Source organism: Heterodontus francisci, chromosome 20, assembly GCF_036365525.1.
Source record: "Heterodontus francisci isolate sHetFra1 chromosome 20, sHetFra1.hap1, whole genome shotgun sequence".
NCBI lineage: Eukaryota > Metazoa > Chordata > Chondrichthyes > Heterodontiformes > Heterodontidae > Heterodontus > Heterodontus francisci.
The window spans coordinates 18,248,207-18,265,748 of record NC_090390.1 but is presented as its reverse complement, the minus strand read 5'-3'; the positions used below and the strand labels follow the sequence as shown (position 1 = coordinate 18,265,748).

At 44.6% G+C, this 17,542-nt stretch overlaps 1 protein-coding gene across 4 annotated transcripts in view; it reads right to left on the bottom strand.

Annotated features, from left to right (window-relative positions):
* The window catches only part of herc4 (HECT and RLD domain containing E3 ubiquitin protein ligase 4), a 170,956-nt gene that overhangs the window by 99,705 nt on the left and 53,709 nt on the right, over positions 1 to 17,542 (bottom strand). For all 4 annotated transcript variants that reach the window (XR_010977042.1, XM_068052414.1, XM_068052416.1 and 1 more), the window contains exon 10: positions 15,943 to 16,067. Coding sequence is in view for 3 of the 4 variants with exons in the window: in XM_068052414.1 (XP_067908515.1) it covers positions 15,943 to 16,067 (125 nt within the window). In the remaining variant the exon portion in view is untranslated. The remainder of the gene's footprint in view (positions 1 to 15,942; positions 16,068 to 17,542) is intronic.

Sequence of the window (17,542 nt, the reverse complement as noted above, 5' to 3'; positions counted from 1 at the left end):
TTTAAAAATAAGGGGTCGCTCATTTAAGACAGGGATGAGGAGAAATTTTTTCTCTAAGGGTCGTGAGTCTTTGGAATCCTCTTCCTCAAAAGGTGGTGGAGGCAGAGTGTTTGAATATTTTTAAGGCAGAGGTAGATAGATTCTTGATAAGCAAGGGGGTGGAAGGTTATCGGGGGTAGGTGGAAATGTGGAGTAATCAATTCAGCCATGAACTTAGTGAATGGCGGAGCAGGCTCAAAGGGCCGAGTGGCCTACTCCTGCTGCTGATTCATATGTTCGTATTAAGCTGCTGTGTCTCTGGTTTGCTATTTAGTTGCCTAAATTTTATAGTAACTTTGATCAGCTTACAGCCCTTCGCACATCGCTGTTACCTGCTAAGCCGGTTGGCAGAGTCTCACTGTCCTGGGCTAAAGTACATTTCCCTACTGCTTCTAGTGACATCATATGTGCCAACTTGAGCAAATTGATTACAAGACACGCAATTTCTCGAGTCAAATTCAGTCTCACTCGCAACTGAGCGGCTTCTGAAAACTCCTGATTTTGAACAGTCCTTCTGTGCAGGCACTCAGTTTGGGACTGCATATGTGCACAATTGGTCACGCCCATGCACATGCCTGGACTCCAGACAGCTAGCAGCAGAGGAAATTGTAAATGGGGCCTGCCAAAACATGTTGCCTTACCATGCCTGGAGCCTGAAGATGTTTGCTGCCTGAACTGTGTGGCACCTGGGGCCCAAAGCTGTTGTGGTTGTGCTGGTCTCCGAAGTTGCTTGCTGCTTGGGTCTTTGGGGGGCACAGTGGCGCAGTGGTTAGCACCGCAGCCTCACAGCTCCAGTGACCCGGGTTCAATTCTGGGTACTGCCTGTGTGGAGTTTGCAAGTTCTCCCTGTGTCTGCGTGGGTTTTCTCCGGGTGCTCCGGTTTCCTCCCACAAGCCAAAAGACTTGCAGGTTGGTAGGTAAATTGGCCATTATAAATTGCCCCTAGTATAGGTAGGTGGTAGGGAAATATAGGGACAGGTGGGGATGTGGTAGGAATGTGGAATTAGTGTAGGATTAGTATATATGGGTGGTTGATGGTCGGCACAGACTCGGTGGGCCGAAGGGCCTGTTTCAGTGCTGTATCTCTAAACTTGTACCTTTAGCTGTGCTTTGTTTTGTAGTTAACCTCAACAGTAATTTGTAGTGTTAGAGATTGCTGCTTTAATCATTAACCTCAATTGTAATTTGAGGTAGTGTTGCTAGAAATCAATCTGTGCTCTTAAACTATGGATTAATTGCTGCTTTAATCACAGTAGTGATTCGCGGCTTCCTAGTAATTGCATTACTGTAATTCAGCCTCCAGATAAAGCAAGGCAGGCAGCAAGGCACCTTCAGGCTCAAAAAAGCAACATGCTTCAACAGGCCTTATTTTTTCTGGTTTATTCTGCAGTTGGGTCTCTGGAGTTGAGGCGCACGCATGGGCTCAGTCAATCGAGTACTCTTGCGCAGAAGGACTGATATGCCTCGCAAATAATCACTCTGCCCAGTTTTAGGTTTTTGGGTACAGAACTGTTAATGAAAATCTCCCAGAACCCTGCCTCATTCAGCAACTTCATAAATCACAGATACTAGGCTGATAAACAGGCCCTCAATCTATTAAGACAGATTGCACAACTGATAACGGAGTTGTTTTCTAATGTTTTTTGAAGCATTTTCAGATGCAGCAATATAGTTTTCGTAACAGCTTTCACCCATTAGAGATTAAATAAGCCACTAATGAGGATCATAAAGTAATTGTCAATCAAGAATGGCTTATGTCTGAAAAAATTAGCAACTCATGATTTTTTTTATACCAAATCATGAGTTTGTTTCTTGTTTTATGAGACAGTGGGGTTGACATGACTGTGACCTCCAACTTCACCACTCTTTTCTCTGTTCTCAACTTATTCTGCACACCACCTGGATCATACTTGTGGAAATACCTCCATCAGCGCTTTCCACTAATACTTTAACCTTCATATAGTGTCTGAACTTCACTTGCCTGCCACATATGTCCCTGAATTTGGACAACAGTTCATTGATGTTCTGTGCTGACTCCATCTTTCCTACGTCAACTTTATCCGAACATGCAACCTCTGACTAACGCTGGACTCCCTCCTACTGTCTCCTCTCTATTCCCTGTTTATTGCCAGGATATAGGTATCCTAACAACTGCTACATAACCAGGCTGACATAACTTCAGTTTTCCCTGTGGCCATTTGTGTCTCCTTTCCGGCTGCCACTCCAACCTGAGCCCATCATTTCCATTTTTTTCTTCCTCATTTTTGTTTTAAAACTTGAGGGGGAATTTTATCCTGGCGACAGGGATCTTGACATCTGGAGAAACCGATGGGAGATCCCTGCGTTGCCTCTTCTACGGAAGGCCTGCCGAAATCAGTGTCAATAAGGCACTTAAGTGGACAGCGGCGGGCCTTCCACGGGATCTTGTCCCAAGACCTTGTCTCTTGTTGTCATCCCTTCTTTAATTTCTCCCCTCTCAGATACTCTGCCCTCCCAAATCCCCGTCAACCCTTTAGCACCTCTCAACCTTTCTACCCTCCCTCTTGAATAAGTTTACAGCTTTCATCCGTCCCTCTCCTGGCATCTTCCAAAGGGCCCAAAAGAGGCACCAATCACTGCCTTCTTACAAGCAGCAACCAATTGCCACATCCTACTCTCTTGCCGACCTTCCTGTCCAACTCACCCCTCCCAGTGCTGACCGTGTGGACTCTTCCAATGAACCAGCTATCACTGTCCCTCACCACATCATTCTCCAGAATGTCAGTTCACTTCTGAGCAAGGCCTTTTGCCATCCAGGAGCTTGTTGTGGAAGACTGCATCTCCATCATGGCCTTGACAGAACCATGGCTGAGGGGTGATGGCACCTACCCCTAAGTGAAGCCTCTCTCACCTGGTTATATCTTCGACCACTTGCCCCGACTGTAGCATTGGTGTTACAGCTATCATCACCAAATTACACTTTGGTCTATTCCCTTATCTGCTGGTACATCCTCATCCTTTGAGCAACTCGCCTTGTTCTACTCCTCACTTAAAATCCTAGTTCTCTACCGCCCACCCAAGTATCAAAATTTTCTAACATATATCTTCACTGCGTTCCTCCCTCAGCCTCTGAACCGAATGATTTTACATCCTCAGTGACTCAGTACATCTTACTCCCTCTCCCGCACGTTCACTGTCCTCTTATCCTTCATTAATCTTTCCATCCATATAAATCCCTAACCCATATTCACAGCTACGCCCTTGAACTTGCTATTCCATCGTGCAGATCAGAGTTAAGGCCATCTCTGATACCATTTTGTATTGCTGTCCACCCACATCCCCTAGCCTCTCCCAATTCTACTTCCTCCTGTGTCCGTCCCAAGAAAAAAAACTCTCCCAATTCACTTACAGCTGCACTTTCAAAATCTCAACTGTCTGGCCTTTAGCACTCCATTCACAACATTTCTCCAGCTACAGATCTGCTCAACCACACCCTCATCCCCACCTTTGATGCCCCAATCCCCATTAAAAACATTACTCTCTCCCACCCTTGACTGCTCCCTCAGTCGCTGGTACAGCTCTCATTGCCGCTTCCTTAAACTCAAGGGATATAAACTTGAATGGCTATGGAAGACAACTAGTTTTGCCATTCACAGTCAGATATGGCTGGACCACATTAGGTACTATCTGCTCCAATACCCGCCTGCCAAAACTATTCCTTATTGATCTGGCATCACTTGCCGTTTGAGAGAGAGTTCCAAATTTTTACCACCCTTTGCATAAAATGCAACGTTGATTCTGCTCCTGCCTCAGCTCATCTACTGCTGAAACCTTCATCCATGCCTTTGTTAGTTCTAGACTTGACTATTCCAGTGCACTCTTGGTCAGCCTCCCATGTTCTGCCCTCTAAAACTGAGGTCATCCGGAACTCTCTTGCTCATGCCCTAACTTGCATCAAGTCCTGTTCATCCATCACCCCTGTGCTCAATGACCTACATTGGCTCCCGGTTATACAGATTGTAAAATTCTCATCCTTATATTCAAATCCCTCCATGTCCATGCCCTTACTCATCTCTGCATCCTACTCCATCGCTACAACCTCCAAGATATCTGCGCTCCTCCAATCCTGGGCTGGAACATTCCAATTTTAAATCGCTCCACCACTGACGACTGTACCTTCAGCTGCTAAGGCTCTAAAGCTCTGAAATTCCCTTCCTAAACCTCTCCACCTTTCTACCACCTTTAAAAAGCTCCTCAAAATCTACCTCATCTGCCATATCATCTTATGTGGCATAGTGTCCAATTTTGTTTGAGAACAGTCTTGTAATGCATTTTGGGAGGTTTTACTATGTTAAAAGGTATTATATAAATACAACTTCTTGTACATTCAAAATAAAAATGAGGAAAATTAAAGCTCTATAAACCTTGCAGGGAGAAAGATGAAGGCGTTTACTGTATCAATAAGAGAACAAGTAGAAACATGTTAATAAGTTGGCTGAAAGGGCAGAGACCTGGAAAAAAGTAAAGCTGCAAACACAAAGCACAACACGAAGAAAACCTTTCAGTGCTACAACAGTAAGAGGACATTAAGAAATGAGAATCCTAAAGGGTCTTAAGTAGGTTGAAATTGATGAGCATTAAACAGCTGATGCATATTAATCCTTATTTGCTCTAAGTATTCACTAGGGAGGACATAAGCAACATGTGTCCCTAAATAGTAATAGCCCAAGTAAATGACTCCAGCATGAAGTGGAATTCTCAGATAGGGGGCAGGATTTTATCAGCCCTCCCAACGTTGGGGATCGTGACTGAGGAGGGGCAGGGAAGGGAAGGCCCCGGAAAATACCTCCAGCAGAGGCCCGCCATGGGCCTCGACGCCGGGAAGGCCCCACCCCATAATACCGACGGTGGCGAGACCTCGTGGTGGTGCCCCGCCGCACGGCGACGGGAACCTCATTTCAATATGGAAACAAATGTTAATGAATTAATTCTTACCTCGTCGCAACGGCCATCCCGCTCCGATATTGCAGCTGATTGCCAGAACTCCTATGCCTTTGGATCTCCATTTGGAGATCTGAGGCAGAACACCGGTGGGGAGGGGGGCAGAGGAGTTAACTTTTCAGGGCGGGGGAGTGGCAAAAACTCTTGCGATTGATGGAGGGGATGGTGGGAAGGGTTGAAGGTGAAAGTAAATAAAGTTCGGGGGGAAGGTTGAGATCACAAGATCAGTTTTTTTTTGGGGGGGGGGAAAGAGAAGAGGGCAATCAACAAAGTCTTTAGTCATGGGGTGGGGTGGGAGAAGGGCTTGAATCATTTGATATATTTTTTAATTTAACTTTTTTGTGACAGTTCCCGTAAACATGTAAATTAACTGTAAGCCCTTTAAAAATGGCACTGGTGCCTGTGCAGTGGCGCTGGACACTGTTGCCGTGGATGGAGCGCCCGCCCCCTCCACTTCATCAGTGACAGGTGTTCCGTCCCCTCCATGTAAATGAGCCACTGTGCTAAATATTGCGGCCGCTCTGCAAAGCGAAACCAGCGCGTGCCCTCCACCCCCAACCCCGGCTTTTGAGGCTTACCGATTGGCTGGAAAAATTCTGGCCAGGGTAAAAAGACTCAAAACAAACATATTCCCATGGAGGGATGGTATTTAGCCCTGAATATTAAAGAGAAAGGGTAAGAGCTATGATATGACAACTGTCATTATTGAGTCACTAAACATTGGGAAGAATCCAGCCTTGAGAACAAAGCTAAATGCCCATTTTCGGGGAAAGATATCAAAATAGTGAACCCTGATTTTTTTTTTGAGGAACTGACATCTCCAATGGACTATGGTAAACCTGGGCCTGGACTTCCAATAAGCATCTGTCAATGTACCACATGAAATGTAACTATTTAAGTTGAAGCAGGTGATGATTCAGGACAAATCCTGGGATTGATGCATTAACAGCTTGGATTCAGAAGTTGAATGTAAATTTGCAGACAATACCAAATTAGAAGGCAGCTTAGGAGTTACAAAATGAGTTAGACAAATATTAACCAAGAGAACAAGGGCAGCAGGAACGTAAAGAGACAAATGTGATGTACTGTACATAGAAGGCGGCTGATAAATTACAAATGGGGAGGCGGTGGCACAGTGGTATTGTCAGCGGACTAGCAACCCAGAGTATTGCTCTGGGGACAAGGGTTCGAATCCCACTACAGCAGAATGTGGAATTTGAATTCAATTAATAAATCTGGTCGAATAGAAACATAGAAAAGCAGGAGTAGGTCATTTGACCCTTCGAGCCTGCTCCGCCATTCATTATGATCATGGCTGATCATCCAACTCAGCAGCCTGTCCCGGCTTTCGCCCCATACCCTTTGATCCCTTTATATCTAATTCCTTTTTGAAAACATTCAATGTTTTGCCCTCAACTGCTTTCTGTGGTAGCGAATTCCACAGGCTCACCACTCTCTGGGCGAAGAAATTTCTCCTCATCTCAGTCCTGAAAGGTTTACCCCGTATCCTTAGACTATGACCCCTGGTTCCGGAACATCCTTCCTGCATCTACCTGTCAAGTCCTGTTAGAATTTTGTAGGTTTCTATGAGATCCCCCTCACTCTTCTGAACTCCAACCAATATAATCCTAACCGACTCAATCTCTCCTCATGCGTCAGTCCCGCCATCCCAGGAATCAGCCTGGTAAACCTTCGTTGCACTCAAACTATAGCAAGAACATCCTTCCTCAGATAAGGAGACCACAACAGCACACAATATTCTAGGTGTGGCCTCACCAAGGCCCTACTCGAATCCTCTCGCTATGAAGGCCAACATACCATTTGCCTTTTTTACCGCCTGTTGCACCTGCACGCTTACCTTCAGCGACTGCTGTACGAGAACACCCAGGTCGCGCTGCATATTCCCCTCTCTCAGTTTATAGCCATTCAGATAATAATCTGCCTTCGTGCTTTTGCTACCAAAGTGCATAACCTCACATTTATCCACATTATACTGCATCTGCCATGCATTAGCCCACTCACTCAACTTGTCCAAATCACCCTGAAGCCTCTCAGCATCCTCCTCACAACTCACCCTCCCACCCAGTTTTGTGTCATCTGCAAATTTGGAGATATTACATTTAGTTCCCTCATCTAAATCCTGAATGTACATTGTATCTAGCTGGGGTCCGAGCACCGATCCCTGCAGTACCCCACCAGCCTGCCATTCGGAAAAAGACCCATTTATCCCTACTCTGTTTCCTGTCCACCAACTAATTTTCTATCCATCGCAATACACTACCCCCAATCCCATGTGCTTTAATTTTACATGCTAATCACTTATGTGGGACTTTGTCGAAAGCCTTGTGAAAGTCCAAATAAAACACATCCACTCACTCCCCCTCATCAACTCGACTAGTTACATCCTCGAAGAATTCTAGTAGATTTGTCAAGCATGATTTCCCTTTCGTAAATCCATGCTGACTATGTCCAATTCTACCACTGTTCTCCAAGTGCTCTGCTATAAAATCTTTGATAATGGACTCTGGAATTTTCCCCACTACTGACCGGTCGAGAATTCCCTGCTTTCCCTCTACCTCCCTTTTTAAATAGTGGGGCTACATTAGCTACCCTCCAATCTGTAGGAACTGTTCCAGAGTCTACAGAATTTTGAAAGATGACCACCAATGTATCCACTATTTCCAGGGCCACTTCCTCAAGTACGTTGGGATGCATACCATCAGGCTCTGGGGATTTGTCAGCCTTCAATCCCATCAAGTTCCCCAACACCATTTCTCTACTAATACTGATTTCTTTCAGTTCCTCTCTCACTAAGCCCTGTGTTCCCCGACATTTCTGGTATGATATTTGCATCCTCCTTTGTGAAGACAGAACCAAAGTATGGATTTAGTTGGTCAGCCATTTCTTTATTTCCCATAATAAATTCCCGTTTCTGACTGTAAGGGACCTACATTTGTCTTCACCAATCTTTCCCTTCACATACCTATAGAAACTTTTACAGTCAGTTTTTATGTTCCCCGCAAGCTTGCTCTCGTACTCTATTTTCCCCTTCTTAATCAATCCTTTGGTCCTCCTTTGCTGAATTCGAAACTGCTCCCAATCCTCAAGTCTGTTGATTTTCCTATCAAATTTATATGCCTCTTCCTTGGATCTAATGGCCATGAAACCATTGTTGACTGTTGTAAAAATGCATCTGGTTCACTAATGTCCTTTAGGGAAGGAAATCTGCTGTCCTTACCTGGTCTGGCCTACATGTGACTCAGACCCACGGTAATGTGGTTGACTCTTACATGCCCTCTGAAATGGCCTAGCAAGCCACCCAGTTGTACCTAACCGCTACGAAGTCAATAAAAAGGAATGAAACCGGACTGACAACCCAGCATCAACCTAGGCACCGGAAACGACAACAACAAACCCAATCCTGTCGACCCTGGAAAATCCTCCTTACTAACATCTGGGGGCTTGTGCCAAAGTTGGAAGAGCTGTCTCACAGACTAGTCAAGCAACAGCCTGACATCGTCATACTCACGCAATCATACCTGACAGACAATGTCCCAGACACTGCCATCACTATCCCCGGGTATGTCCTGTCCCACTGGCAGGACAGATCCAGCAGAGGTGGCGGCACATTGGTATACAGTTGGGAGGGAGTTGCTCTGGGAGTCCTCAACATTGACTCTGGACCCCATGAAGTCTCATGGCATCAGGTCAAACATGGGCAAGGTAACCCTCTGCTGATTACCACCTACTGCCCTCCCTCAGCTGATGAGTCAGTACTCCTCCATGTTGAACAGCACTTGCAGGAAGCACTGAGGGTGGCAAGGGCGCAGAATGTACTCTGGGTGGGGGACTTCAATGTCTACCACCAAGGGTGGCTCGGTAGCAACACTATTGACCAAGCTGGCTGAGTCCTAAAGGACATAGCTGCTAAACTGGGTCTGCAGCAGGTGGTGAGGGAACCAACACGAGGGAAAAAACATACTTGACCTCATCCTCACCAATCTGCCTGCCGCAGATGCATCTGTCCATGACTGTATTGGTAGGAGTGACCACCGCACAGTCCTTGTGGAGACTACGTCCCGCCTTCACATCGAGGATACCGTCCATCATGTTGTGTGGCATTATCACTGTGCTAAATGGAATAGATTTCGAACAGATCTAGCAATGCAAAACTGGGCATCCATGAGGCGCTGTGGGCCATCAGCAGCAGAATTGTACTCAACCACAATCTACCATCTCATGGCCCAGCATATCCCCCACTCTACCATTAGCATCAAGCCAGGAGACCAACCCTGGCTCAATGAAGAATGCAGGAGGGCATGCCAGGAGCAGCACCAGGCATACCTCAAAATGAGATGTCAGACTGGTGAAGCTACAATAGAGGACAACTTGCATGTCAAACTGTGTAAACAGCATGCAATAGACAAAGCTAAGTGATCCCATAACCAACGGATCAGATCTAAACTCTGCAGTCCTGCCACATCCAGCCATGAATGGTGGACAATTAAACAACTAACTGGAGGTGGTGGCTCCACAAATATCCCCATCCTCAATGATGGGGGAGCCCAGCACATCAGTGCAAAAGATAAGGCAGAAGCATTTGCAACAATCTTCAGCCAGAAGTGCCGAATTGATGATCCATCACTGCCGCCTCCTGAAGTCCACAGCATCATAGTTGCCAGACTTCAGCCAATTCGATTCACTCCGCGTGATATCAAGAAACGACTGAAGGCATTGGATACTGCAAAGGCTATGGGCCCTGACAATATTCTGGCAATAGTACTGAAGACCTGTGCTCCAGAACTTGCCACATCCCTAGGCAAGCTGTTCCAGTACAGCTACAACATTAGCATCTACCCGACAATGTGGAATATTGCCCAGGTTATGTCCTGTACACAAAAAGCAGGACAAGTCCAACCTGGCCAATTACCACCCCATCAGTCTACTCTCAATCATCAGTAAAGTGATGGAGGGTGTTATCAACAGTGCCATCAAGCAGCACTTGCTTATCAACAACCTGCTCACTAACACTCAGTTTGGGTTCCGCCAGGGCCACTGAGCTCCTGACCTCATTACAGCCTTGGTTCAAACATGGACAAAAGAGCTGAACTCAAGAGGTGAGGGGAAAGTGACTGCCCTTGACATCAAGGCAGCATTTGACCTAGTACGACATCAAGGAGCCCTAGCAAAACTGAGGTCAATGGGAATCAGGGGGAAAACCCTCCGCTGGTTGGAGTCATACCTAGCGCAAAGGAAGATGGTTGTGGCTGTTGGAGGTCAATCATCTCAGCGCCAGGACATCACTGCAGGAGTTCCTCAGGGTAGTGTCCTAGGCCCAACCATCTTCAGCTGCTTCATTAATGACCTTCCTTCAATCATAAGGTCAGAAGTGGGGATGTTCGCTGATGATTGCACAATGTTCAGCACCATTCGCGACACCTCAGATACGGAAGCAGTCTGTGTAGAAATGCAGCAAGACCTGGACAATATCCAGGCTTGGGCTGATAAGTGGCAAATAACATTCGCGCCACACAAGTGCCAGGCAATGACCATCTCCAACAAGAGAGAATCTAACCATCTCCCCTTGACATTCAATGGCATTACCATCGCTGAATTCCCCACTAGCAACATCCCAGGGGCTACCATTGACCAGAAACTGAACTGGAGTAGCCATATAAATACCGTGGCTACAAGAGCATGTCAGAGGCTAGGAATCTTGCAGCGAGTAACCCACCTCCCGACTCCCCAAAGCCTGTCCACCATCTACAAGGCACAAGTCAGGAGTGTGACGGAATACTCTCCACTTGCCTGGATGGGTGCAGCTCCAACAACACTCAAGAAGCTCGACACCATCCAGGACAAAGCAGCCTGCTTGATTGGCACCCCATCCACAAACATTCACTCGCTCCATCACCGACGCACAGTGACAGCTGTGTATACCACCTACAAGATGCACTGCAGCAACGCACCAAGGCTCCTTAAACAGCATCTTCCAAACCCATGACCTCTACCAACTAGAAGGACAAGGGCAGAAAATGCATGGGACCACCACCACCTGCAACTTCCCCTCCAAGTCACACACTATCCTGACTTGGAACTATATCACAGTTTCTTCACGGTCGCTGGGTCAAAATCCTGGAACTCCCTGGAACAGCACTGTGGGTATACCTACCTCACACGGACTGCAACGGTTCGAGAAGGCAGCTCACCACCATCTTCTCAAGGGCAATTAGGGATGAGCAATAAATGCTGGCCTAGTCAGCAATGCCCACATCCCATGAATGAAAATAAACAAAAATTATGCCCTGTATACCCAAGTCTTAATTTGCAAATGATGCAAAATTCAGAAATTTACTGAAAGCGAAGTGGATAACACACTTCAGGGAGAGACAGACAGACTGGTAAAATGGACAGACACAGGGCCGATGAAATTTAATTGAGAAGTGCAAAATGATTTGGAAAGAAAAACGTTGAGGTGATTATCAACTAAATAGCACCATTATAAAGAGGATGGAGGAACAGAGAGACCTGGGTATTCACATACACAAATCTTTGAAGTTGGAAGATCAAGTTGTTAGGGTTGTTAACAAAATGGATATCCTGAGCTTTTTAAGAGGCATAGATTAAAAGCAAGGAAGAGGTGATTTTTAAAAAAAAATAAAATTGCTGGCTTGACATCAACTGGAGGATTGTACCCAATTCTGGGCACCACACTTTAGGAAGGATGTCAAGGCCTTGGAGAGAATGTAGAGGAGATTTGCTAGATTGACACCAGGGAAGAGGAGCTTCAGTTATGTGAAGCTGGTATGGTTCGCCTTCGAGCAGAGGAGTCAAGCAAAACAGTGACCTCGAGTCCCTTCCAATGGCGTGAAGCAGAGATGTGTGCTGGCCCCGACCACATTCACCATCTTCTTCAGCATGACGCTGCCGCAGGCAACGAAAGACCTTAAGGAGGGAGTTTACGTTCGCTTCCAGACTGATGGAGGCGTTTACAACCTCAGGCTTTTTCAGGCTCACACAAAGACACAAGAAAAACTCATCCCTGAACTTCTTTTCGCCGATGACTGTGCTTTCCTGGCCCAGAGTCAATCAGACCTGCAACGTATAACACATTTTTCCGAGGCGACCCAACTCTTCGTACTAAAAATCAGTTAGAAGAAAACTGAAGTCCTGCATCAGCCTGCACCCCAAAAAGAATACAGACCACCAAGCATCGTCATCGAAGAAACCGAGCTGAATGCAGTCAAGCAATTTATTTATTTGGGGAGCGTCATCTCGCTTGATGCCACCATAGACAAGAAAGTGTACAATCGGCTTTCAAAAGCAAACAAAACATTCGTCAGACTGTACAAACATGTGTGGAGCAACCACAGCCTCAGAGCACAGACCAAACTCAAAGTGGACAAAGCCATAGTCCACACCACCCTTTGAATGGCGCTGAGTTACGAGTCCTATACCGCAGTCATGTATGCCTTCTAGAGTGCTTCCATGAGCTTTGCCTCCGCAACATCCTCAAGATCCGCTGGCAGGACCTTATCTCAAACACTGAAGTCCTGGAAACAGCCAACATCACCAGCATTGAGGCTATCCTCCTGCAAAGCCAACTGTGTTGGGTGTGTCATGTTGCCTGGGATCGTGTTGTATGGAAAGCTGACCATGAGTAAAACGAACAGAGGGGCCCCATGCAAACGTTTCAAGGACTCCCTGAAGAAGTCCCCCTCTGTGTGCCACATCGACCATCGCCAGTGGGAAGCGCAGGCCACAGATTGTGATGCCTGGAAATGCTACATCGGGAGGGCTACGGACACCTTTGAGACTGAGCGATGAACCAGCATGAAAGAGAAAAGGAGGAGAAGGAAAGATCCAATTGCTCCGAGCAGCGGTCACATAAACAGCCTTACATTAAGTCCAGGATATGACCAAAGGCAAAGGTATCACGCACAAACTTTATAAATCAATCACTGATTCAACCTCAGCTGCAGTATTGTGGAAAATTCTGGGCACCACACGTCAGCAAAAATGTAAATACCTTATAAAAGGATACAAAGGTGGTTTACCTGGATGCTACCAGAGATGAAGGACTTCAGTTATGAGAGGTTGGAATCATTAGGACTGTCCTCCTTGGAACATAGAAGGTCAAGAGGTGACATAATAAAGGTTTAAGATGAGCGATATTGAAAGCGTAGGAAGAGAAGAACTATTCCCTTTGACCAGTGGGTCAACAACTAGGAGGTCACAGACTCAAGAGCACAAGAAATAGGAGCAGGAGTAGACCATACAGCCCTTTGAGCCTGCTCCACGTTCAATACGATCATGGCTGATCTTAGGCTTCAATTCCACTTTCCCGCCCGCTTGCCATATCCCCCCGATTCCGAGACCAAAAATCTATCTATCCCAACCATAAATGTATTCAACGATGGAGCACCCACAACTCTCTGGGGTAGAGAATTCCAAAGATGCACAACCCTGAGTGTAATAATTTCTCCTCATCTCAGTCCTCAATGATCAGCCCCTTGCCCTGAGATTGTGCCCCCATGTTTTAAATTCCCCAACCAGCGAAAACAATCTCTCAGCATCTACAGAATCTTGTGTTTCAATGAGATCACCTTACATTCTTCTAAACTCCAGTAAATATTGGCCCAATTTACTCAGCCTCTCATCATAGGAAAACCCCCTCATCTCAGCGACCAATTTAGTGAAACGTTGCTGTACCGCCTCCAATGCAAGTATATCCTTTCTTAAATGTGGAGACCAAAACTACAGTTTGAAAGTTTGCAGATAATACAAAACTTGGAAGCATTGTGAACTGTGTGGAGGATAGTGTAGAACTTCAAAAGAACATAGACAAGTTGGTGGAATGGGCAGACAGGTGGCAGATGACGTTCAATGCCGAGAAATGTGAAGAGATTCATTTTGGTAGGAAGAACATGGAGAGACTATATAAAATAAAGGGGACAATTCTAAAAGGGATGCAGGAGCAGAGGGGCCTAAGTGTATATGTGCATAAGTCATTGAAGGTGACAGGACAGGTTGAGACAGCGGTTAATAAAGCATACAGTATCCTGGGCTTTATTAAAAGGGGCATACAGTACAAGAGCAATGAAGTCCTGTTGAACTTGTATAAGACACTAGTTTGGCCTCAGCTGGAGCACTGCGCCCTGTTCTGGGCATCGCACTTTAGGAAAGACATGAGGGCATTGGAGAGAGTACAGAAAAGATTTGTGAGAATAATTCCAGGGACTGAGGCATTTCAGTTATGAAGATACATTGGAGAAGTTAGAACTGTTTTCCTTGAAGAGAAGGCTGAGGGGCGATTTGATGCAGATATTCAAAATCATGAGGCATCTGGACAGAGTAGATACAGAGAGAATCTGCTCCCACTCATGAAAGGATTGAGAACAATAGGGCACGGATTTAAAGTATTTGGTAAGAAAAGCAAAAGTGACAGGATGAAAAACTTTTTCACGCAGCAAGTGGTTAAGGTCTGGAATGTGCTGCCTGAGAACGTGGTGGAGGCAGGTTCAATTGAAGCATTCAAAAGGAAATTAGACAGTTATATGAAAAGGAAGAACGTGCAGGGTTACGGGGAGAAGCCGGGGGAATGGAACTGAGGGAATTGCTCTTTCAGAGAGCCAGTGCGGACACGATGGGCCGAATGGCCTCTTTCTGCACTGTAACGATTCTCAAAGTGATGGGTCTTTCTTGCTGAGTTTTTGTTTTTCAATGGAATGTATTTTTGTTCAACATTTTGAATGGCTTCTTCAAAGGTTACCCACTGTTCATTTACCGCCATACCTTTCAGTATACTTACCTAATTTATCATAGCCAGTTCTCCTCTCATACCTACGGAATTGGCTTTAAGATTCTTGTTTGTGATTGGAGCATGCAACTTTCAAACTTAACATGGAATTCAATGGTATAATGATCACTATTTCCCAGTGGATCTTTTACTATGACATTATTAACCCTGCTTCATTACACACTGCTAGAATAAGATAGCTTTATCCCTAGTCGATTCTACAACGTGTTGCACCAAGAAACTGTCCTGAAAACATTCTAAAAACTCATCTTCTAGAATACTCTTGCCAATTTCATTGTCCCAATCCATAAGAAGATTAAAGTCCCTCACAATTATTAGGATTAGCATTGTTAGGATCTGGGAATGCTTGACCTGAAAATGTGGGAGAAGTTAATCCCATAAATAATTTTAAAAGGGAGCTGGACAGGTATTCGAGGATGAGAAAATTGCAGGTTTCTGACAAAAAGCAAGGTTGTGGGACTAAGCACAACTACTCTTTCAAAACACCATGATTGGGAACGATGGGCTGACTGGCTTATGTCTGACTTGCAAGTTTCTATGATTCTATAAAGCATCTAGATGCCTGCACATTTTGTAAATATCACAACAAACCCATCAGGAAGGAGAAATACCATTCCTTAAACAATAATAGATTTTTGTCCAAGCAGAGCTGGAATTGCACTGAATTCCACATGTAAATCAGTGTAAATTCTGGAAAAACAAAGCCAAAAACTAAAAATGGAAGTGACTTAAAATCTTAAAATACATTAGCAAGATTTTGGTTATGAAAATAGATACCTCAGTGCTCCTAATTCCTAGTTCTATTCATCTCAAATACAAGACTATTCATTTCACATTAATTCACACGAACACCTTTATTTGTGAAATGAATCCTTTATTCAAACTGCATATAACATACCTGCAACTTATCAATGTGCAATTTTAGTACTTACTTCCATTACTACAAAAAAAAATCAACACTTATAATTCACAGAACATTTGGTGAAGAGTGAAAAATGGGCGACTGAACAAATTCGTCCCAATCATACAACTCAAACCACATAGGCCTGCCAAGAATTTGGGAAATGGCTGCTGTGTGACCAACAGAGGAACCTATTACTTACTTAGTTGTCTCTGAAGGAATCCTTCCAGGAGGATAACTTATCCACTTCTGGATGATTGCATCATTTAATGTAAGTATGTGTTTTGACGGATTAGGAAATCTGAAGTCATCTGGTGGCATGGAATTCTTGAAAGGAAAAGCAAAATATTCTGTAGAAAAAATACTTCGACAAGGTACCACAGAAAAATTCTGTAAAAATTTGATATAGCTGCTGCTCATAAAACTCTGCAGCTTCACTGGTGGAATTAGCATTTGAACAAACAGAATTTTTAGCACTAGTAAAGGCCATTCTCACCTGTGCTAAATTTAGTTTTATGGGAATGATTTTATATAGTCTTATTTTCCTGCTTCCTTCCCATCCTATATTCATTATATAACTATACAGTACCTTTTTCAATGCGATAATCAATTTGACATTAATGTGACAAAGTATTCCACATTCCAATAATTCAGAATAAGCCTCTAATTTCCTCCCCTCTTTATATACTAGTGTTTATCTAGATTATGTCCTCTCAACTTGGAATTACTTACCAATGGAAATAATTGTTTGCCATTTCCATTTTATCAAATCTCTGCATCTCCCAACCCCTGCAATTTGCTCCTGTAACTCAGATCTTTTATTCCTGGTAAATCTGTATTGCACCTTTTCCAGGATTATTAAATCCTTCCAATAGAGATGAACTCAAAGCTGCAGACACTGTTCTAGATGTGACTCCAGTTTTCTTGGAACAATGGAGAAACATTAGGTAAACCCAACACCATTGAGACAAATATGCAAGTGCCCCTCGAAGGAATACACCCATAAATAAAACAAGTGGCTCAGCTAAAAATGCGTGAAGATGATTATACAATAGTTTTGTTCCTGTCAGACAGGCAATGAAAAGCTTCTCGCGAATCTGTTGTCAACACGTAATCTTATGCCTTAGTAACCTGGTTATGTACTAGGGTTCAGAAAAGTGGTTGGTCAGCAAAGCACCACTCTCCGGTGCTCTGACACATCCTGGACCTGTGGATGACATGCCCAAGAGCACATGTATAAACCATCATTTTGTAGAGCTCTCGTTTGCTTTTCATTTATATCTTGCTTGATATAAATGCCACTTATCTGCCACTTTTCCTAGCTTTTTATGGCCTGTAGTTTCTTCTATTCTTTCTGGGAGTCTGCCATTCCTCTCAGTTTAGTATTAACAATATAATTTAATATTTATTTGCCTGGGGCATTGCACATGAGGAGTAAAGACCAATAAAGACCAAGTACAGCATTCAGATGAAGGTGGTAAGGCTGGACTGGGATGCAGGGAGGAGTGCGGTGGTGGTGCAGGGAGAGGAAATAATTAAACAATGTTACGTGTTTGTATGCATATGCGTGTGTATAAAATATGTACGTTTGCACGTGCACACACGTGTTTATAATCAAAAAATTTGATAACATATTCTCTGTGGCAGAAGACCCACCCCCCACCCCATCTGACCTGTGGCTGCACCTAATCCATTTCTGCACACTTGGCACAGTGTACAACAAAACAATATGCATTTCCAGCCTATTATTTTCTGTGGATTAAAGGGGCACAAGTACAGCTACGGCTGAAAAAATTGGGGAA